At 37.6% G+C, this 22587-nt stretch overlaps 7 protein-coding genes across 10 annotated transcripts; 3 read left to right on the top strand and 4 right to left on the bottom strand.

Annotated features, from left to right (window-relative positions):
* Positions 1-373: 373 nt before the first annotated feature.
* LOC102621738 (glyoxylate/succinic semialdehyde reductase 1) lies at positions 374-3307 on the bottom strand. Of its 2 annotated transcripts, XM_006469322.4 has the most exons (8): positions 2972-3305; positions 2731-2841; positions 2520-2621; positions 1966-2067; positions 1549-1664; positions 1308-1386; positions 1058-1228; positions 374-745 (listed from the first exon to the last, which is right to left on the bottom strand). In XM_006469322.4, exons 1-8 carry the CDS (start codon positions 3074-3076, stop codon positions 656-658), a joined length of 876 nt encoding a protein of 291 aa, XP_006469385.1. In that variant the 5' UTR covers positions 3077-3305; the 3' UTR covers positions 374-655. The 2 variants fall into 2 exon arrangements, with proteins under 2 accessions (XP_006469385.1, XP_006469386.1); XM_006469323.4 differs by lacking the exon at positions 2520-2621 and having other exon boundaries at positions 2972-3307.
* A 469-nt stretch (positions 3308-3776) lies between these two features.
* LOC102622215 (adenine DNA glycosylase) lies at positions 3777-7129 on the top strand. 3 transcript variants are annotated; one of them, XR_369602.4, is made up of 8 exons: positions 3777-4251; positions 4377-4436; positions 4635-4754; positions 4825-4922; positions 5231-5772; positions 5884-5990; positions 6225-6378; positions 6724-7129. XR_369602.4 is itself a non-coding variant. In XM_006469324.4 (7 exons), exons 1-7 carry the CDS (start codon positions 3781-3783, stop codon positions 6321-6323), a joined length of 1497 nt encoding a protein of 498 aa, XP_006469387.4. In that variant the 5' UTR covers positions 3777-3780; the 3' UTR covers positions 6324-7129. The 3 variants fall into 3 exon arrangements, 1 of the variants encoding a protein (XP_006469387.4); XR_369601.4 differs by having other exon boundaries at positions 6693-7129; XM_006469324.4 differs by having other exon boundaries at positions 6225-7129.
* Positions 7130-7464: 335 nt separating this feature from the next.
* Positions 7465-9045, top strand: LOC102622730 (uncharacterized). Its single transcript, XM_006469325.4, has 5 exons — positions 7465-7768; positions 8104-8179; positions 8322-8518; positions 8651-8723; positions 8815-9045. Exons 1-5 carry the CDS (start codon positions 7670-7672, stop codon positions 8967-8969), a joined length of 600 nt encoding a protein of 199 aa, XP_006469388.1. The 5' UTR covers positions 7465-7669; the 3' UTR covers positions 8970-9045.
* Positions 9046-9408: 363 nt separating this feature from the next.
* LOC102623023 (uncharacterized) lies at positions 9409-11926 on the bottom strand. Its single transcript, XM_015527414.3, is given in 8 exon segments — positions 9409-9733; positions 9735-9795; positions 9876-9886; positions 9888-9934; positions 10311-10361; positions 10649-10831; positions 11391-11422; positions 11512-11926. Coding segments are annotated over 8 exon segments (492 nt in total). The 5' UTR covers positions 11595-11926; the 3' UTR covers positions 9409-9709.
* A 406-nt stretch (positions 11927-12332) lies between these two features.
* LOC102623302 (ultraviolet-B receptor UVR8) lies at positions 12333-14332 on the bottom strand. The gene is made up of 4 exons (XM_006469326.3): positions 13897-14332; positions 13400-13616; positions 12972-13284; positions 12333-12891 (listed from the first exon to the last, which is right to left on the bottom strand). Exons 1-4 carry the CDS (start codon positions 14205-14207, stop codon positions 12407-12409), a joined length of 1326 nt encoding a protein of 441 aa, XP_006469389.1. The 5' UTR covers positions 14208-14332; the 3' UTR covers positions 12333-12406.
* Positions 14333-14457: 125 nt separating this feature from the next.
* On the top strand, positions 14458-17308 carry LOC102623600 (transmembrane 9 superfamily member 12). Its single transcript, XM_006469327.4, has 2 exons — positions 14458-14657; positions 14970-17308. The coding sequence occupies exon 2, from the start codon at positions 15040-15042 to the stop codon at positions 17008-17010; it is 1971 nt and encodes a 656-aa protein (XP_006469390.1). The 5' UTR covers positions 14458-14657; positions 14970-15039; the 3' UTR covers positions 17011-17308.
* A 602-nt stretch (positions 17309-17910) lies between these two features.
* Positions 17911-22462, bottom strand: LOC127900328 (uncharacterized). Its single transcript, XM_052434967.1, has 5 exons — positions 19745-22462; positions 19589-19637; positions 19343-19418; positions 19139-19226; positions 17911-18762 (listed from the first exon to the last, which is right to left on the bottom strand). Exons 1-5 carry the CDS (start codon positions 19853-19855, stop codon positions 17911-17913), a joined length of 1176 nt encoding a protein of 391 aa, XP_052290927.1. The 5' UTR covers positions 19856-22462.
* Between the last annotated feature and the right edge of the window lie 125 nt (positions 22463-22587).

Here is a 22587-nt window from a genome sequence, read left to right as displayed (position 1 = left end):
CCAAACTGACGAGAAGAGCCGAATGTTATAAAATCTACAGCTTCTGCATCACTGGTTTGGTCTGATGGCACTCACAATGTGAGGAGCCCCATTGTTCTTTTCAAAGACTTGAAACCTTCCTACGGAATGGCATTGATAATTTTTCAGACAACCATTATTATACATCAAAAAGTTTGATCATGGAATAAATTTTCATGAGTCGTCATCTTGTGGTCAATTCTCCAGAGGAAGAAATTAAGGTTAATATAATCCATGAAATAGCATTGCTGCATGGTAAAATTGCAGAAAAACAGCTACCAGAATTCAAAATCAGAAAATGTTGGTACATTTCTGGATTGTCTAACACGTCTATCCGCACCATATAGATAAAACATAACAAGAATCGGAAATTTCTCTGATAATAGTAAGTAATCTACGTAGTATTGAATAGCAAATCAGCTTTTTATGTGATCATGGGGCTTCTTCAAACAAATTCACATCAGATATAGCAATAAATTAAAATTAGAATCCCCATTAAGAGCTATTCGCTACAAATCCATGAGCACATTTTATATCAAAAGCCATTTACCACCATGATCACAAAAGCCATGGATTCCATACTGCAAAGATTTGAGCAATCTTACATGAGAAGCTATAACTTCAAACGTGTACAATGTTAAGATGATCTTTTCAGATCTTTCACAACCTCAAAAACAGCAGAAAAGTCATTATCTCCTAACCCCAAACTTCTGGCCTTCTTGAAAGCCTGCAGCAAACATATTTATATCAGATTCAGTAAGCATACAGCTTGCTCGAAGTAATGGTATCCACTAACAAACACTTCCAGAGTAGATACATTATGCTATTTTATGTACTCCTAATGATGGATGATTTTTCTTTTAAAACAAATAATGAGTGATTTTCCTTCACAATACATGCCAAAGATATCCATCAAAACCAATATAACTAGCTAGTCTTATTAAAACTGTGCGCCCTGCACCAGGTGAGAATCTACGTCCTAATTGGGAACGAAAAATTTAATTATTTGTAGTTGCAATGAAGATGAAAAAAGAATTACCTCGTTAGCAGCTGCTGCTATTGGCATCGATACAGCATTTTCATCCCCAAGGGCAAGAGCCAACCTCATGTCCTTCTGCTGGTGTTTAAGAGGAAAGGCAAGGGCATAATTGCTCTGGAGCATAGGCGGCCCTTTCCCCTTGAACATAGGATTAGCAATACCACCCAGGTCCTGCCAAGACATAATACAAATCAACAGCTAGCTCAAAACCAACATAACCTGACACAGAAGTGCTTGGCTGCTCCCTCACCAGTACATCAAGTAAAGTGCGAGGGTCAAGTCCACTCTTTTCAGCCAGTACAAGTCCTTCAGAAAATGTATTCATCATACTGAAAACAATATTAAAACCATGAGCTCCAGTATTTTGAACTAACAGAAAGCAAAATGAAAATGTACACTTATGAGTTGACTACTAAATATCCTTTGCTGAATAATTCAACCAGTTCATTTGGAAACCAAGAATTATATCTTGTTTAAAAAAGAACCATTACCAGCCCATTATCATGTTAACAACAAGTTTCATTTTTGCTCCGTTTCCGACCTCCCCCAAAAAGAAGGCCTTCTTTCCAATTACATTGAGAGCTGAAATTGCTTCATCATAGAGTGCCTACACTTAGAAACAGTTATGTAATCCAGTTAACACCGCACAGACTTTTTTTTTTCAAAAAAGGACAGTTTGTAGCCGACAAATAGTTTAAATATAGAGTTATAAAAAGGACAAAAATGTGCATTGACATGATGGCTGAATTCAGACAAGCACAACCCCTGCTTTAAAAAGTAATCAATAGCAAATATACAGAGTTCTTTCTTTTTCCTCATAACTGTTAGCTTCAAGACATAATTGGCCATAGTCAAAATATGAACTAGATATTAATGCTGCAGAATAGTGAACCTATCTATCAATTTACCTTCTCCCCAGCAGAAAGGATTACTAGTTGACCAGTTTCTGCAGGCTGCTTGCTACCTGAAACTGGAGCTTCAAGGAAGTGACCGCCTTTTGATGTAATTGCCTGCAGATATCGAAAAGAAGTAAATTATGCTTTATTACTCTTTTGTTCTGTCCTCCAAATTCAATCATTTTATAAGCAATACCCCATCAAGGGACAATCAGACTGTAGAATACAACAAAAATTTATCATCAAATGTTAAAAAGCCCTCCCCTGACAAATCTTCAAAAGTAACATTAGTTTTAGGAGACAGCAGAATATAGCAACTTATAGCAACCTAAAAGATCTCTTGATGTATCACCGTTGTGAACTTCAGTATCACTGTTATGCACTACATAACATTAAAATGAATAAGTATATAAAAAAACTATAATAATACAACAAGCTATCACCCTACAAAGACCATGTAGAAAACCCAAACGTCCCATATTCTCTATTCAGAATCTAAATTTGAGCTCAAAACAAACATTTTTTATCCAAACAAAATTGACTGAAAAAATAGCAAAAAGGCAGACCCGGCTGATCTTTATTGAAGTTTCATGATCAACTGTTGACATGTCAATGTAACCTTTCCCAGGACAAATTTGCTCCAAAACACCACCTTTGTCAAAGACAACCTAAATCAATCCCAAAAACACCAGACCCCAATTAAAAGAATCACACATAAAACTAATACTGAAACAATGAAGTCGTCAAACACCACAAAACACACAAAAGAATACAAACCGAAAGTGCAGCCGCAGGATCAGCTAACATCCCAATAGTAATCGTACACTTTTTAATTACTTCTGCTGGACTTCCTCCAACTGTAGCACCGTGTGCCACGAGTTCATCACACTACATGTACCAAAAACAACATAAACAAAATTTCAAGCTTTTTACTTCACAACACCATAATCTTCAATCGTAAAAGTTAAATAACAAGAACAAAATAAGCACAGAAAACCAGTGTTACTCAATACAATACCTTAGAGAGAGTCCTGTTCCATACAGTAACTTTGAATCCATTTCTAAGCAAGTTCATAGAAATGGCCTTGCCCATAATTCCTAAACCCAGAAACCCCACTTCCATTTTCTTGTTTTTTCAATATCTTCCTCCTCTGTGTTCTAAATTTTTTCCGCTTTTCAGATCTACTTACTTGCAACTCTCAGCAGAGTCCAAACTTACATAAAGCAAGAATCTTTAATCCTTGATACGATCTATATCATTGTCATTTTATATTAAACAACAGAAAAATGTATTATACAATCAAAATATCATTATCAGCTTTAATGGAATACTAAATTTCAAGTGAAAGATATTGTGGCAATATCTCTTTACTTTATCTGATTTGCGGTCGTGGGGTCAATACTGTATGATTGTTAATGGACGGGTAGATGTGTGCCACGTCAGTCTGTAAGTGTTAGTTTGTCTGACATGTTTTGTCCTCCACTATAATCGGAGACATCATGGGTTTGTAGGGCTGAGCTGGGTTCAGAATGGTTTAATTTAATGCCAATCAGTGGAATCCACGTGTCACGATGATGGTTGATTTTCGTCCACGTTTGGCACGTGCGAAATGCTGTAGATGATGTTAGAGCTCACCACGGGCCGTTTCGGCCCCTATCGGATGGGCTGCGCCCCGACTTGTTGAGCCAAGTTTTGACAAATTACCAAATAAGTCTTATACTTTATATTAATAACAATTATGTGTATGGTTTTACCACTTGTCTCAGAATCGTCCCTATCATCAGGTATCAACAAAATGGCAATAGATGCTAATAACAAATGACTTCATGTCACTTGTCCTGTGGAACAAATCCCTCTTTAGTGCGGTCTCGAGTCTTGAACTAAGAACATCATTAAGCAGCAGCAGCAGAAGCACCCCATTTGAACAAAATAGCTCGTTTTGCTCTCTAACAATGGACAACGAAAGGAAGACGAAGAAGAAGAAGGAACGACAGTTACCAGAAAAGAAAACGGCATTGCCATTGGAAGAAGAAGACATAGAAGATTTATTTAGCGAAAAGGAGGTGAAAAAGATAAGGCAGTCTTTGTTACAGTGGTATGACAAGAACCAGAGGGAGCTGCCATGGAGAGAAAGAAGTGAAAGTGATAAAGAAGAAGAAAAAGAAAAGAGAGCATATGGTGTGTGGGTTTCTGAAGTTATGTTGCAGCAAACGAGAGTTCAAACTGTGATTGATTATTACAACCGTTGGATGACAAAATGGCCCACCATTCATCACCTTGCTAAAGCATCTCTTGAGGTGCCAAAAATGTTTTTATTTTTAATTTTTAAATTACTCTTTTGCTTGTAGGGTAACTTTGTCATTGTTACGAAATTGTTTCTTTTTGCTTTGTGTGATGTAATGTGTGTTAATATCTTGTGTAGGAAGTGAACGAGATGTGGGCAGGTTTAGGTTACTATAGACGAGCACGGTTTCTGTTAGAGGTAATGACTTTATGGTTGAAAACTTAGTACCTTGCAGGCACAGTCATAGCAATTGTTTAATTTTGATATGGTTGGTGCTGGAAGGTTGATAAGTGTGTACCTAAAGAGCTTTGAGGCAAAAGATTCGGATTTAAGAATATTCAGATGAGAGTATGTTTGTCTTGATTGAGAATATGTGTTTTGATGTTCCATAATTAGGGAGCAAAGATGATTGTTGCTGAGGGAGATGGGTTTCCAAATACAGTTTCTGATTTACGGAAGGTTCCTGGAATTGGTAACTATACAGCTGGAGCAATAGCCTCCATAGCATTTAAAGAGGTTAGTGGCTTATGCATTCTTTTCTGAAATTATATGAGGGGAATTTTTCTTTAAAAGCATATTATTTCAGGTGGTGCCTGTGGTTGATGGAAATGTAATAAGGGTGCTTGCAAGACTTAAGGCCATCTCTGCAAATCCAAAAGACACATCGACTGTTAAGAACTTTTGGTGAGTCCAGAACACAGTTTATTTAACTTCCTTTTCATGACCCTTTTGTTTTTTTGTTTGTTGGAGGGCTTTGATTCATTGATTTACACAATCTAGTAAATTGCATTCTCGTATCATTTATTAGTTTTATTCATAGTACCGCAATATGATGGTTTGGAGAAACATTGATACATCTACATAATCAAAGTGCATTCTCGTGTTAATTAAGACTAATGCAACAATGAAGCCTATTTTGAGAGAAAAAGTAATGACAGTATAATTTATGTTTGTGTTCTCAATATTTTTAGTGCATGTAAATAATTGGACAGGAAGCTGGCAACTCAACTAGTTGATTCTTGCCGGCCAGGGGATTTCAACCAATCACTCATGGAACTCGGTGCAGTCATATGCACACCTTTGAACCCAAATTGTACTTCATGTCCTGTTTCAGACAAATGCCAGGCATATTCTATGTCCAAATGTGACAATTCAGTTCTAGTCACAAGTTATCCTATGAAGGTTCTAAAGGCCAGACAAAGACATGATGTTTCAGCTGCTTGTGTTGTAGAGATACTGGGAGGTAATGATGAATCAGAGAGAACCCAACCTGACGGTGTATTTATTCTTGTTAAAAGGCGAGATGAAGGTTTGCTTGCTGGTCTTTGGGAGTTCCCATCTATTATATTGGATGGAGAAACTGACATAACCACAAGGAGAGAAGCCGCTGAGTGCTTTTTGAAGAAATCATTCAATCTTGACCCTCGAAACAACTGTAGCATAATTTTGCGAGAAGATGTTGGAGAATTTGTCCATATTTTCTCTCACATTCGACTCAAGGTGCATGTGGAGTTATTGGTCTTACGTATAAAAGGTTTGAAGCTTATTTCTCCCTCCCATCTTATCTTCATTGTTTTTCTCTTATTATATAAATTTTGAAAATGTAAATGAACGTATCCTTGGTTTGCTTTGCTTTGGCATGAAGGGGGGATTGACAAATGGGTTGAGAAACAAGATAAAGGAACTCTTTCTTGGAAATGTGTGGACGGCGGAACTCTTGCAAGCATGGGATTGACATCTGGAGTAAGGAAGGTAATGATGGGTAAATCCCCTCCAATTTCACATGATAAGAATTGTTTATGAAGAGTTGCCTTTGATAATCACTTACTTTTGGAGTTGGCTAGCCTTATTCCTTATTGGAACTTGGATCAAACCAAATGTTATTCTTTCTTTTAAACTTCTTCCTCATTTGGTTGGTTCATTTCTTTTCTGTCATTTGCAAGTTCTTTTATTGTTGATCTGCTTAACATCTGTCTTTTCAATCAGGTATACACTATGGTTCAGAAATTTAAGCAGAAAAGGTTGACCACTAATTCCATCCCAGAAAGAAAAAGAACAAACACGAAGAGACTAAGATGTTCCTGAATCAGATATTTTGTGGTGTGCTCCTCAGTTTTTACTAAATCAACAAGAAATTTGTGTAAGTTGCCTTATGCTGCCGTCCGATAGTATAATACAGCTCATTTTGTTTCTTCAATCGAGGTTGGATTCTGCTTTTTAATTTATAGGAAACTTGGTATGCATGGAGCATGGCATTCATTCTTACAAATGTTTACTTTTTCACCGCACGGTGTGGCATTTAGGTTCGCCCAGTTGGTTACTGTTTATCATTGAAATATTTGGATTGCATATCGAATTCCATCTTAATGTCATTACTGATAAATAGAAGCCTACTTTGTACTGCATTTTCGTTGGGCTTATAGCATTTTTAACACGGTGATGAGCTTCTGATAGATTGGATTTTTGTGGATTGTGGGAGATCAAGAAACAAGGCAGCAGAGTAGATAGAAAGTCTGAATCCTGAACTCTTGAGGACTAATGAAAATATGTGGAATCCTTCAGCAGACAAGCCTGTTCAAAAGGGAAAAAATAGGTCCATTAGGGGGATACAAGTTCCATCCTTTGCATCTCCTGCTACTCGTTATGTGGCTGCATTAGCTTTGCTTCATCTTTTTGGAATGCAATGGAAGCAGACTGAAAATCAAGTTTTTCGATATCTTCGCACTCGCAAGCAATCTCCCACATATCGTTAAATAGCTTTGTAATGAATGTCCTTATTTTAACAGAAATATTTATGAACATTTTTATTTCCAGCTTCTAAATGAAGCTAATACTTTATATATGTATTTCGGGGATGTGATTTTATGCTCTTGCTTTATAGCTGGTTGTCACGGGCTGCTCAAATTTGTCACTAACAGAGGCTAATTCCCTGTGCACCAATTTGCTGCGCAAAACACTCATCCTATGACAAACCGGTCAATTTGAAGTCAAAAATATTGGAAAGTGGCCTATGCCAGTTTTGTAAATATTTCATTTTGGTCCCCTTGAAAGAAAATCAATGGAGACGTGGACTGTGTTTGGCAGCATATGTGAGGGACCACGAGTTCAGAGTTCGACATTATCTACCGCAAGGACTCAGATAATTTTGTTATTATCTAACTAATAAAAATTATAAGTCCCAAATCAGAAGAAAACAATATATAAGAAACCAGTGGCATGTATTCTCCTAGACTTCATGTGGATCAGAAGTTCCATTCCTAGTGGCTTCTTTTCTTCTACCATAACCTCAACTGCACATTTTCCCTTTTTCTTTCAGGCTCAAATAAATAAAATTTAACATTTCTTGAATAAGAGAAATTTAATAGATATAATTTTTAGCAAGAATAAATTTATATTAGTAATTTGTAATTTTTTACATTTTCATTGTTGATATGTCTATACTGGGCGGAAGAGCTGTAGGCGTTTCTAGCTTTCCATCTTCTTCATACTTCAGCAGGAATGTCAAAAGCACCTCCTCTGCATTCCCATTGGTATATATGTATATTATTATTTAACATCCATGTGTTTATGCATATGGAATTATGCCTTTTGATGATTGCATGCTGTCAATCTTATTTCTTAGAAGCATGCCAACTCTGAAAAAGACTCAGAAATCTGTGCCGCTTCCTATTTACAAACATAAGAAGTAGCATGACATGATTTATGCAATCAATCCTATATAGTTTGGATTTATTAGATTTAGTTGAGGTGAGTTGAAAATTCAATTTTTTATCTAGTTAAAGATTAAGTCAGTGGCTGAATTCAAGTAGATTTTATCTCCAGAGGGTTTTTTCCTTCTGAGAAAGCTAATGTGATTTTTCTGCAGCAAATGGCTTGTACATCAGCAGCTTTGCGTGGATGTATAGCGTGCTCTGCTGTGCAAGAGACATCTACTTCTGCAGGTTAGTTGTTGCTGCTGCTTGTTAGCTATGCTTGAGTGCTTTCATCACATTGCATGTTGTTTAGGCGATAATTCTGATTCTTCTAGAGTTCAACATTTAGAAAGGAAAAGCAGTTTGTATCTCGTTTTTCATCTGTGATTAGTTGCTGCTGAAACAAAGGAGGCAAAACCAGTCGAAAAAGAAGCTCCAACAAAGCCAAAACCTCCAGCAAGAGCTCCAAAAGCTCCTGCCAAGCCATTGCCTGAGTTGATGGAGGAGGATGTGATCCCTTCACTCAAGGCAATACTGGAAGCTCAAGATGATCTCTCCAACATTGAGCTTTGTTTTAAAGACAATAAGGTTCCTAACCATATTTTCATTAAAGCACTTGACAAATTTATCATCATTTTCCCATTCAAATCTGTACGCAACATGTTTAGTAAGTTCATAAATCAGATCTTTTGATGCTGAATTAGTTTTTGGAAATGGCAGTTGGAAGGTTCATTTATGAAGAAGGGCAATAACTATTCCTTCTGGGCTTTTTTCCCTAATGGAATCTTGGCAGGTATGATTTTGTAGTGGCAATTTGAGATATTGAACTCGTGCTTTTGTATCAAGTCATGGCAGCAACACTCAAAAGTTGTTGGTTTGGGCAGGACCAAAAGGGTTTTCATTGTCATCCTATGGCTCAGGAGCAAGCACGGTTGAACCATTTCTCATTGATGAGAAGAAAATCACAGCAAGGCATGTTGTCTTCTGGGTTGAAAAGCGCTTGGCTGCTCAAGGAATACTTCCTGTGTGGAAGGAATGATCATGTATAAATTTCTCTGATTCATTCCAAATTATGTATACCAATAATAATAAAATTGTATAACAATTTTGGTCAACAACCCATGAAGATCAAGCCAAATGACTCATAAAAATCGAGCCAAATAAAGGAAACCCGAATTTCGGAAAGAATGAAGAGAAATTGGACCATCTTTAGGTCGCCTTCCCTCAGGTCAGCAGTCTTAGCTATTGCTAATATAAGTGGAGAATTATCATGACTTTGTTTAACCAGTAAAGATTTCAGCGTACTGGGGTTAATAGCTAAGCATGGTCAAGAGGATGATATTCCCAATGAGGGTTTTAAAACAGAGAACACTAACTGCTCATCCACCCATTTACGCATCCACTATAACAAACTTCACTAACATGAAACGTGCAGTAAGAGAAAGAATTTTTGCAGGCAGCATCTTTAGCGTTCATCCTCGGTCACAAAGCTCATATTTCATTGCAAGCAGCAAGATCAGTTTCAAAAGTCACACTGTCTGAACCATGCTTTTGTCATATAAATCACATACAAGCAGTGCATGCCATGTCTAACTATGCATGCCTATGTGCAAAGATATCATTTTTTTGTAACAAACCACAAAAATAAGTAGCGCCCTTTTGGAAAATTAATGAACACAAATACAACCGGTGCTCCAGCTTCAAAACCATTTTTGATACTAGACATAATCAAAAGTACATCTCTACTTATGTCAGTGTTAGTTGTCAAAACTTGCACCGCTAGCCTGCATTTTGCGACGAAGTTCAGCCAAGAAGTCCATCTGTGTGCCCGATGTAGATCCCATACTGTTTGTTGGGGGCTGCATCTGAGACACAACACAAAAGCATATCATAGGAACATAAAAGCATAGTATACGAGAGGGAGGGAGGGAGTTCTTTTATTCACCTGGTGAGGAAGTTTAACCCCCAAGTGTGATGCACCACTTGAGTAAAGAACTGGTCTTTCTGAAATTCGGAATAATGCAAAATATAATTAAAAGCTCAATATAATTTCAGCTATCCATCAGCATGAACATGTACCTTTTTGCATATAACTTTAAATTGGGAACTTCTTCCATGCTTAACCAAACTATGAAATTCTTGCAGCTAAATTTTCTAAAGATGAAAAAGGCAAATGATTGTCCTAAATTTTATCATACCAAGGAAAGGAGCATCTTGTACACAAGCACACAAGTTCCAAGAAAAATGTACCAAAATGAGTAGTGATAAAAATGCTATTGCTTCTCAGATGCATACACTGGCATACCATTCAAACCAAAACAGATGAGAGATGCCATGCACCAGACAACCAAAATAAAAGTTTTGAAGCTCTTTCACTCACCAGATAAATCTATTGATGGATCATGAAAGAGATTCCAGATAGCTCTCCCGCCTAAAAATGAAGATACAAGAAGGAAACAGATAACAGATTATAAAAATGCATGCATTCAACCTCACAATCATCAAATTAACTCAGACCTCAAGTGTTTAAAACTTCCATTTTGCGATAAAATGCACTAAACATTAATTATGCACATGTCAGCTTAGCTGGGTAATGATAATATTAAACAACTTATATGCAACAGCACTTGTCTGTCGAAACTAAGTTGAGAATGACAATCTAAAAAAGGAAAAAAAAAATGTAAATAGTCCTTATAAGAAACTATAGTGGACACATACGATCCTTTAAAAGCTGAGCCCCTTCACTTCTACTAAACCCTTCTAAAGGTACTAATCTTGGTTGGGAGTTCACATTCGCGAAATTGCTGCTTCCTGAATCCCCATGATCTGTAACAGCAGCATTTCTCAAAGCGGCAAGCTGATTCTTCTCTCCATCATTCCCATAAAGATTGCTCGACCGATCTGCAGAGTTTAGTTAAATCAGTCCATTATGAAAAAATGGCATGTGTATGCGAGTAATACATCATAAACCTAACAGAACAATTATTGTCTCACTCCCTTAAACTATTAACCTTATACTTAACATGAAAACAAACATGCATGTAGCCCGTGTCCATGAATGAAACGTCTTTCAAGTTCCCACTGGTAAACACAATGATAATACTTCAGTAGCTAACCCAAAGACAAAAGTATTTACAGGCCGGATCATGATGATTACACATGCAACTAAGACAAAATAAGAAGATAAAAACACAAGATCCATCACAACATCATATTTTTCTTTTTGGTTCTTATTCAATTCAATTCAAAATCTGAAGCAACACATCACAAAGTTTCTTCCCCCCTCCCCCCCCCCCTTCCCGGGTCCATATTACACATTAACACAATTCTAAGATTTCAATTTTTCCAATATCACCGAGCTCACAGTTCTAGCATCGCCTTTTAAACAATTTACAATTCTAGGAAACGACATCACTTCAGATCACAAAAAACATTAACAAAGAAACTGAAATAAACGAACCTCCGGATTTTCGCCTATTCAGAGACCGATTCCTGCAATTTAAAAAATTACAAAAATTAAATTATCAAACTTTTTTTGGTTATTAATTTTGGTTAGCTGAAGTAGGAGAGATTTTGTAGACCTTTGATTGGGGGGAGCGTAGCGCTTGACAACAGCTGGGGCGGAATCTGCTGCTGCGGCAGCTTGAGCAGGGTTTTCGAGCATCTTTCTTTGTACTTGTTCTCCCTTTAACTGCACACGTACAGCAACGCCGGCAGCGAGTCTACGCTACGGCCCTCACCACACTAGCTCTGGGGTTTTGTGATGAGAGAAGAGGGGACGGCTTGTCGTAGGGAGTCTTGACTTCGATCAGATTTCTTCTTGGTTGACGCCCCTTTGCTGGATTGGTGATGCTGTCACGCAATACGCGAAAGATTTTTTTTCGCCATCAATTTTATTAGTAATTTGTTTGTATATTTTATTCGATTAATTATTTTTTGTTTCATTTTCCTTCTATTTAAATACCGTATGCATATTGAAATAGAAGTATCTAGTTAAAATTAAAATTTCTTAAATGTTGAATCAGCTGATTCTAATTTGATCCAGATATATCTGGAATAACAATAAGCAATTTTCTCTTTGAAAAAATCTGATGTCATTAATCAAGTGAGAATTTAGGTCTTAAAATTTTTATTGATAGCATGCGTCGTTTATTTATCTATTATATCTCTTATTTCACATTAAATTATGATGATAGTTAAAAAATGGTTATTTTTATTACTTATTTGTTTGGATGGTGATGGTGATGATGATGATAATAATAATAAACCCTATTTTGTTGCTTAGGAAACCAAAAATGCAAATTTTTATCATCATCGCCAATTATATCCATCAAAATAATTGATAAGTGGTGGCAATTGGATATTTATGACCCATGAGGCCAAGACCCAACCAAACAGAGAATGCAGGACCAAAAAATAAACTAGTAAATTTCTATCTAGAATTATTTTACAAAAACAACTCAGTTTCAAGCTGCATCAATCAGCTACCAGCAGTAAATTATGATCAAAACCTGAGACAGCTTGTAAAACTTCACAACCCTCTAAACAATCAAGCAACATTGGTTCAGCTTCATCACTAGAACTTCCTAAACCAAGCCTGCCATTTTTGCCGAAACCCCATGTCCAAACCTCTCCCATTGAAGTGAGAGCCATGGAATGCGCACGCCCTCCTGACACTGACGCAACACTTTCGCCTTCCAATCCCTCAACCACCAGAGGCACATTATCTGGTCCCATTCTTCCCAGCTGAGAACTCCGGTTCCATCCCCAAGAAACAATGCCTCTTGCACCTCCTGTAACATTAGACGATCGTACTTCGCAAATTGCCAAAGAATGGCCGAGGCCTGATGATATAGACACAGGATGGAAGTTAATATCAACTGGGAACATTCCCATGTCTTGTTTCTCTCTGCCCAACTGACCATATACATTGCTCCCACAGCTTAATAGGACGCCATTACCTGAAACCGGACAATGGGAATAAACATGCTTGTATATCTACATGACTAAAGGAATTTAAATTTACATAAGTATTACTTACGGCCAAGAACCAAGGAATGATCAAATCCACACGCAATGTCTACAACTTCAACACCTTCCACAAGAAAAGGTTCCCAGATTATAGGCATATATTTCTCCTTCTCCATTCCTTCCGAAACCAGTTTCTGAGCTTTTTCAATAGTTGAACTCGAGATTTCTTGGTCACTTTCAGAAGATCTATCTATATTTGAATCTAGTGGAGAGCTCTCTAAAGCTTTCCCAAGATTGCCTATCCTACCATCAGCTGAATAACCCCAACCAAACAATTTCCCATCCTCAGTCTGTGCAAGAGCATGACCCCAACCAAATGATACCTATCAAAGAAGATAAAATAAATTTCCAAAATGGCATTATAATTGAATCCAAGCATTCTATGTGCAAATGGAGCATGTGCTGCTAGGAGTTTCTACCTTAAGCATAGAAGCCCACCTTGACAATCTTTTCTCCAGCAAGTGCCTCGACTCTTGAGGGTACAATGGCCTCTGTGATATCTTTCCCGAGACCAAGCTGCCCACGTTTTGACTTTCCCCAAACCCACAAACTGCCATCATCTCCAATGGCTGAAGAGACAACACCAGATGCAAATGCAGCACAAACATTTACCTGATCCAACCCTTCTACTCTCTTCGGATCATTCCATGTGGCTCTGCTCATAATCGAAACTTTCTACTCATTAATTACCTCTTATGTAAAAGTGTACAACACCAGCTAAGAAGAATTCATTAAGATCATTGAAGGAATGAAAGTTTTCAATTAAACCTACAAAATATTCTACATTTGCAGTTGCCAAACGTGCATTCAAAGCATTTTCGTTTCTTTCCCATCACAGTCAACGATCGTGAGCTCTTAAAACTCGTTCAGGTCTAAAGACAAACACTTGGGCGTGCCGATAACAAACTCGTAAACAAGAATTAACAAATGCTGACCTGGACTCAAGAGCTCCTCGCCCCAGCTGAACCTCGTTGTTTCGGCCCCACGCCCAGACGGCTCCATTATTAGTGACGGCGAGGGAGTGGTAGTGACCAGCACTAACACTAGTAACATCGGAGGGAAGACCAGGAACTCGAGTGGGCTCGTAGGCGTCGCCGCCAACGCCCGTCAGCGACGTCGGCAGACCTAAAGCTCCTTGGCTTCCGTCACCGAAGCTCATCACCGCCGTGCCACTGGCGCTCCTCATGAATATTCGACTAGTGAGGACATTTACGTGATTATGCACTACACTTTTGAGTAACCGCATCGGATCAATTCAATTCACCGTCGGAGATTTTTCAAAATTTCGACTAATAGGAACATGGACCGGGTTATTCACGTAATTTCATCTACAAACGGGACGAGCCTTTATATTTTGGGTCCATAAGGCCCAACTACTTAATGATTGTTCATTTTGCATTCATTAGCGGATTCGTGACTAAATTTAACCTAAACCGACGAGAACCCCAGTTTAAAAGAATAAAAATTTTATTTTATTATAACCATGCATTTCTCATTTTCTTTTCCTTTCTTAATTACTACTCAAATCAATTCATATTCAGATAATATATAAAATCCCGGTCCATGTTCTTGTTCGCTCTCGGAAGAATCACACCAAAAGATTAAACAAGAACGTAAAGTTCTGCTTCCTTTTCACGCGCTCGGATCCTCCCAGATCTATCCCCGACCCAAATTCATTTCTTCAGATCTGCTTCAGGTACCCTCAATTCTTGCGTATTTTCATTGGAATGTTTGATTAATTGCGTGTCTTATGAGCTTTCACGAGTTATATGATTATTTTCATTCATAATTTTTGCTGTGTCTTGAAGCTTGATCTATATTGTTCTTTTTTTAATCCCCTTTTTATTTGATGTGACTGAATACGACGTGTCGTTTAATGGATCTATGTATTAGAGAATTCGAAATGAACTTCTTGTTGATTTATTTTTGATTGCTTAGAGTTGAATCTTTGGTTTGTTTGAAGGAAATGTTGTGCAAATACTGACGAAGTTATGTTTGATAAATGTAGATTTGGTGTTGAATTCGTATGATATTAAGGTAGATTAGAAGACAGCGAGGCAGTGTTTGGATATTTGAAGATGAGAGAAAAAATATCCATGATTCTTTGGGCTTTTTTGTTTGCGGTTCTGTTTGGGCAAGTTTGCAATGGGTTTTATTTGCCTGGAAGTTACATGCACACGTATTCGAATGGGGAACCTATAGATACCAAAGTTAATTCGTTAACGTCTATTGAGACCGAGCTTCCATTTAGCTACTATAGCTTGCCTTATTGTAAACCACTTCGTGGGGTCAAGAAAAGCGCAGAGAATCTTGGGGAATTGCTTATGGGAGATCAGATTGATAACTCTCCGTATAGGTTTCGGATAAATAAGAACGAAACTTTATTTCTTTGCATAACGACCCCATTGAGTGAGAATGAAGTTAAGCTTTTGAAACAAAGGACTCGTGATTTGTATCAAGTGAATATGATTTTGGATAACTTGCCTGTGATGAGGTATGCAAAGCAAAATGGGGTTAGCATTCAGTGGACGGGTTTCCCCGTTGGGTACACTCCGGGTAATAGTAATGATGATTACATTATCAATCATCTAAAGTTCACTGTTTTGGTTCACGAGTATAAAGGGAGTGGCGTTGAGATTATTGGTACTGGGGAAGAAGGTATGGGTGTGATTTCTGAAGCTGATGATAAGAAAGCATCTGGATATGAGATTGTCGGTTTTGAGGTTGTTCCATGCAGTGTTAAGTATGATCCGGAAGTCATGACAAAACTCCACATGTATGACAATATTACATCTGTGAAGTGCCCCTCGGAGCTTGACAAGTCTCAAATTATAAGGGAGCAAGAGAGGATTTCCTTCACTTATGAGGTTGAATTCGTGAAGAGCAATATAAGATGGCCTTCTCGATGGGATGCTTATTTGAAGATGGAAGGTGCTCGTGTACACTGGTTCTCAATCCTCAATTCTCTGATGGTGATATTTTTCCTTGCCGGTATAGTTTTTGTCATTTTCTTGAGGACTGTGAGGAGGGATTTGACAAGGTATGAGGAGTTGGACAAAGAAGCTCAAGCACAGATGAATGAGGAGCTTTCTGGGTGGAAGCTTGTTGTGGGTGATGTGTTTAGAGAACCAGATCATCCAAAGCTTCTTTGTGTGATGGTTGGAGATGGTGTTCAGATTACAGGGATGGCAATTGTCACTATCATATTTGCAGCCTTGGGTTTCATGTCACCTGCTTCACGTGGAATGTTACTGACAGGAATGATATTTCTTTTTCTTTTCTTGGGTATTGCTGCTGGTTATGTTGCTGTACGAATGTGGAGAACAATCAAGGGAACTTCTGAAGGGTGGAGATCAGTTGCCTGGTCTGCTGCATGCTTCTTCCCTGGAATTGTCTTTGTTATCCTAACAGTATTAAATTTCGTTCTTTGGGGCAGTAAGAGTACCAGTGCTCTTCCCATTTCCTTATATTTTGTGCTCTTGTCCCTCTGGTTCTGCATTTCTGTGCCACTTACTCTCTTGGGTGGATTCTTTGGGACACGAGCTGAGGAAATAACATATCCTGTGCGAACCAACCAGATTCCCAGGGAAATTCCTGCTCGCAAATATCCATCATGGCTTCTTGTGCTTGGTGCAGGAACCCTTCCGTTTGGAACCCTCTTTATAGAACTTTTCTTCATTCTTTCTAGCATTTGGCTGGGAAGGTTCTATTATGTCTTTGGTTTTCTGCTGATAGTTCTTTTGTTGCTGGTTGTTGTTTGCGCTGAAGTGTCTGTGGTCCTAACATACATGCATCTTTGTGTGGAGGATTGGCGTTGGTGGTGGAAGGCTTTCTTTGCTTCAGGATCAGTTGCACTGTATGTGTTCCTGTACTCTATCAACTATTTGGTATTTGACCTGCAGAGTTTGAGTGGACCCGTCTCTGCTCTACTATATCTTGGTTATTCATTAATCATGGCAGTCGCAATCATGTTGGCAACCGGCACCATTGGCTTCCTTACGTCTTTTTACTTCGTCCATTACCTTTTCTCGTCTGTAAAGATTGACTGAAAAATTGTGTTTGTGAATCAATCTTCATCGACCAGGTAGAGAAGACTCCAGTACGTAGGAAGAGGGAGTTTTCTTGGTTCAGCCTTCCTTTTGATAGATTTAGAGATTATGATATGCTGTCTCATTCCCCTATATTGTTGTTCTTGTTTTTCCTATTTTACTACTTTTGAGCATCATTTTGGATTACCTCTCTCAGTTTACATTGACTGTTCTACAAAATTGTAATTTGTTGGTTTTGCTCTCCTTGTACTTTCGTTAGCTTTATCATTGAAGAGAATTTAAATAGTCTTTTTCTTTATATCTTTATATGTTTGGACATCGATTCAGCTTTATAAATTTTTTTTAATAGAAATTGGTAAATCTCGCTGAATGTGGAGGGTAAAAGCAATGATCATTGAATCGTACATTTGTTTTATGAAGTTAAATAAGCATCAAAAGCTTTCATTAAGCGTCTAAGTGCTTTCATTAAGCGTCTGAAGTAATCTCAAAGTGCTTGTCAGGCAGTGCCTATAGGATGTGTCAAAAAAGCAGGACGCAAAACACAAAAGTACTCCCAAGTTCCAACCATAACACTTTAGATGAGGCAACCTCGTTGTAGTTAAAAAACTGTATTTGGTCTATTATGAGCAGTTGAGCCGGGAACACAACACCGGCGCAAAACAAAAGTTTAAGCGGAAACTCTGTGTATGCAAGTCCACGCGTCCCTTTTTTTTTTTTCTTTTTCTCTCTTTATCTACATACAGACAAGTTTAGTTGTATTTACTCTATTATGATGGAGAGAAGGTGAAACCTGAGGGGTGAAGCTCCAAATCCAAGCGTTAACAAGTCAGTTTGTTGTTTCATTGTCGGGAGGCTAGTGATTCCATGTGGCCACTTTGCTCTTTCAATTTGCAGCTAAAGTCATTTGTCTTGAGTATTTATCTCAAGATTGTCCCAATCAATAAGGGCGTTAACAGGGTCGAAGTTAATTGTCTCCAGGCTTTTGTTCTCTATCGCTGCAAGTGCTGCATTCAAGTCATTCAGATACGCAGTTTCTGAAAAATGCCCCTTTGAAGTTGGCAAATTATTGGGTGCAGAATAAGCAGTATTCTGGGGCTGGTAGCCATAAGCTGCAGCCTGAGGCAGACATTCGAAAACTTCATCCCGAAGCTGGTTACTGTTAGCTGCACTCTGAGGCTGATAATAATCATAACATGCATTCTGGGCTTGAAAATTAAAAGAACCACTCTGAGGTTGATAATCATATGATGCATTCTGAGATGAACTAAAGCTTACACTCTGGGGCTGGAAGTCTTTCAGATATGCCATGTTCTTCGAATAATTCACATTTGAAGGAAAGAATCCATTGGTTGCAGAATAAACTGTACTTGGATCTGTTGCACTCTGGGCTTGAGAAGCATGAACTTCATTCGGCAGCAAAGCATGCACATTGACAGCACCGGTGGAATTATAAGGGAATGCGTGCCCCTGTGAATCAATAAAGCCTGCTGTTGCAGAATGGTCAACTTTCTGGGACTGCGAACTAGCAGAGCTACTAATTATCCTTTGAAGGCCGATACACTCTCTCATTTTGTCAGGTGTGCTATTTTTAGGGTGTTTAGTCTCTGGGATGGAATTGGAAGAAGGTGTTGTTGCCTGCTTTGACATACCGGCACCTTCGACATCTGAATCTGCTCTTTCTTTATGTTGATTAACAAGCTTCTCACCAGTTTCTTGTGTCAGGCCATTTGACAATTTTCTACATGTTTCAGCCTGAGATATTGACAATATTTCTTAGCCTACACAGTACTAGCTTTAGTATGAAACAGAAACAAATTCATACGTTGTTAACAGATAAGTTTTGGAATTTCACTTTCTACAGGATCTTAACGTGTGTTATGTATTTTCAGAAATTATTTAAGTTATTTTGCTCTTTGTGTGGGTAGTGTGACACCAGAAAACTGGAAATTACTTAATAGAAGATCCATGTTATGAACAAACTTCTCCATTCAAATTTCCAACCTTGAAGGCTAATTAATCAAAGTTAATTCCTGACACCAAAAACTGAAACCCATTATGAGAACATACATGTTTGTAATAGCAAATAGATTTGTCACTCATTAATTACCAAACCAAGTAATTAAGTTACCTGGAGTTTCAGATAGAGCTGTCCCTGACAATCCTTAGGCATTTTATAGGTTTTCTTGACTTCGTTGTCTTTCCCTTTGCCTTTGAAGCTGTCATGCCAAATTGCCAATCCCATTACACAAACTAATAGTTAGCTTACGTACCAAGGAAATGATACCATTAACTAAAGCAGAATAAGCGGTTTTATGAACAGATAGCTATATACTTTTTATATCCATATGCTCCGAGTGAATGGTTGCTCGTAAAAGAACCAATGCCCGATCCTGCAGACAGCTGAGAAACTGTGGTACCTTTTAGTCCATGGTATTGAAAAATATATTGTTCACTCAAACATTAACACCCTATTAAAGGCTATGTATATCGTTTATTGATTATCACTATGCTTTAAATTTTAGCCACTAATAACATTAAAATTTCAAACAAAACAAGTAGAAGTGAAAATGAAACTTACAAATCTTAGATGGCAACTCCTTCACTGTGACCTTCCCCTTTCTGTACTTCTGTGATACACCAAATATTACTTGTTGGTGGTAAAATGAAAATGGCGAACATCTAATAATAGGAGTTTGCTGCTAAATGGCAGCCAGATATAATAATGAAGACACACCTGCAGATGGCTTTTAATGTGGTGAAGCTTGAGCCCTTCAATTCCTATGGCATCCAAAAGACGTTTTGGAGTTACTTCTGCAAACATTTCATATGAATTTACATGATACATTATCACAATCAAAATATAGAAAATAATATGACTAGTACGAATACAATAAGTGATATAACATTGAGATAGATACCATGATCAAACCACTTCAAAAGAACATTGCAATGCAAGTCATTAGCCAACATGATTATTGTAAGGGCTTTCAATTGAAAATCTACTCATATTAGCAGGTTGTTGAGGGATATGTCGATTGTGGAACATAGTGATTTCTGAGTATAGCATCAAGAGGTAATCAAACAAATAAACATAACCTGAGGATTCAAGAAAATGACGGCAAGAAATTAAATAGTAAGTTTCTATATCTTGTACCATCAAGTCCTAATTCTAACTCTCATCTGGTCATACATCTGTAATTATGTCATTTCCTGTCTTGACAAGATAATCTCAGAAATTCTGAAATTCTACAGTTGAAGGAAACTGCATTAATATTTCCACTACTACATAATCTCTGAAAGATCTGTAACTTTTCTGTAAAAGGAAAATAGTTAATCAGATAGCAAATACATTCATCATCGCATAAACACTACAAGAAATGCAGGGAACATTTATTACAAAAGTGAATAAGCACAAATTCAAGTATAAACTGCACTTATTTAGTGTAACACATCAATATTGTTGGTATCATATTACCATCTGCAAACTACTGAAAAACCAGATTTTCAGTGACGAAACCCATGCTGAATCGCAAAACATATTTATTGTCATTAAACCATGTTTAAAGTGCTTTAGAAGCCGACAAATGCATAAATGTCATACGACAAACATGATTCAAAGAAGACGAATATATGCTATAACAAACACATAAAGTAAATCCTCTAGAACATGACAACTGACACTTGTGTCCAGCACTTGGCAAACAATAAACAGTCTTCCTGCAATTTATTATGGCAGAAGAGTAGGAAACTAAATACATTCACTAATCTGACAAAAAATTCATCAGCAACAATCAAACACAATAAGTACTTTACAAACGGGACAAAGCTTTAATCAGCATTAACAACCAAGATAGTCAGTACTTTTACTAATCCGACAAACACTTCGTCAGCAGACATCAAGAAGCACATACTTCCCAGATTACCGTTAAAAGTACTTTTGACATGCCATTTATGTTCAAAGGCAGTTAAGTGCTGTGAAGCTGAACAGACATTACTGTCACAAGTAATAAGGGTTGCTTTTCATGTGTACTCCAAGAAAAAATAATTGAGGACAGTGATGCCTTTATGCCTTGAGCGTAGAAGAGTATTAGCTGCCCAAATTGAGTAGTATTAGCAACTTGGACATGAGGGGATAAGCTAAGCAAATATAAAAGGTTCCTTTATTTTATATTTATAAAATAATCAGATCATGCTGTCTTAGATTCTAAAAGTTTTCTAAAATATTTGACCTGATTGTTCTTTGAAGATGATGTCATAAGCACATCAAAGTGCTATATGCAGCCACAGTTGTTTTTGAAAACAAATACATTACAGACACACAAAGCACTGGATTACCCACACATCCAGAGAAATAAAGCACTGGATATGCTTATGAACATGAATATGACAAAATCTTCACACCATCTCTGTGTACAAAGCAACACATGCAGATTAAGATCTAATTGAATAGACAAGCAAAGCAAATCATAAACATGAAATCAAAGCAACCACTTTCAGAAATGCTTTTGATAACCATTTGATTAAGCACAAAGTTGGCAAACAAAATAACACTATCCTGAAACGACTAGATTATCAAAATAAAAACAAAATTCATGATATGCAAGAGAAAGGGTTACTGACTATCAGGTCCACCAAGCTCATTAAGAGCCTCAACAAAACGAGCATGAAGTAATGGAGTCCATCTAAGGCGATGCTTGAACTGGGTAGTAAAAAGATGAACAGGAAGCTTTTCTTTAGGAGGCGGCTGCTGCTGCTCAATTATCACCTGCTTTCCCTTCCTTTGTCCTTCTACTTTCTCAGCAACAACAGAACCGCCATGAATTTTACCAGGACTCGGAGGACCTTCGATTTCTTGTGTAACAAGCTTCAATGTATTATCGACCCAATTCAGAAGGCTCTCTTCTGAAGACCAATTATAACCATCAACAACAACTTTCCCTCTACTACTACCATATTCACATTGATTTTGCTTCATCAACATATTTTCTGAATCCATTTCTTCAATTTTACACCCCCGCAAAACCAAGACTTACATATAACAACAACGACAGTTGATTACGATCTATGCAAATACAATTGACCCCACAAAGGAAAAACGTTTCGTGGGGTCCACTTCATGATAAACTTAGACTTGGTGTAATAAAGGATAGAATCAGACAAAAATAGAGACCAATGGGTTCTTCTGTATGTGTAGAGAGTGAGAATGGAAGCTGAAACTGTGACAAAGAGGAGACGAAACCGAGGAAGTTGAAATTGGGCAAAGCTAGCTAGCTAAGCCTCACTAGTGAGTGGCAAATGAGAAGTGAGAGTGTGCAAATTTTGATAAGTGGGTTCAGAAATACATCGTACGGAGAGCCAATTTGACAATGTGACACTGGCTGTGACTGCTTTTTTGGCAGTGAGTCACCATCATGAAAAATGGACACACATCCTCTGTATTTGTTTCCATTGTTGCATGTATGGAAACGTGGAAGCCTCGTTTCAGCTGGCCTTAATTTTTGTTCCATTTTCCTTTATCAGTTTTGTTCCATTTTCCTTTATCAGTTTCATCATATCTTATTATATCTCAATGTAAAA

This window comes from Citrus sinensis, chromosome 2 (genome assembly GCF_022201045.2).
Source record: "Citrus sinensis cultivar Valencia sweet orange chromosome 2, DVS_A1.0, whole genome shotgun sequence".
NCBI classification, from domain to species: Eukaryota; Viridiplantae; Streptophyta; class Magnoliopsida; order Sapindales; family Rutaceae; genus Citrus; species Citrus sinensis.
The sequence above is the reverse complement of the archived record's forward strand: the minus strand, read 5'-3'. Positions and strand labels throughout refer to the sequence as shown.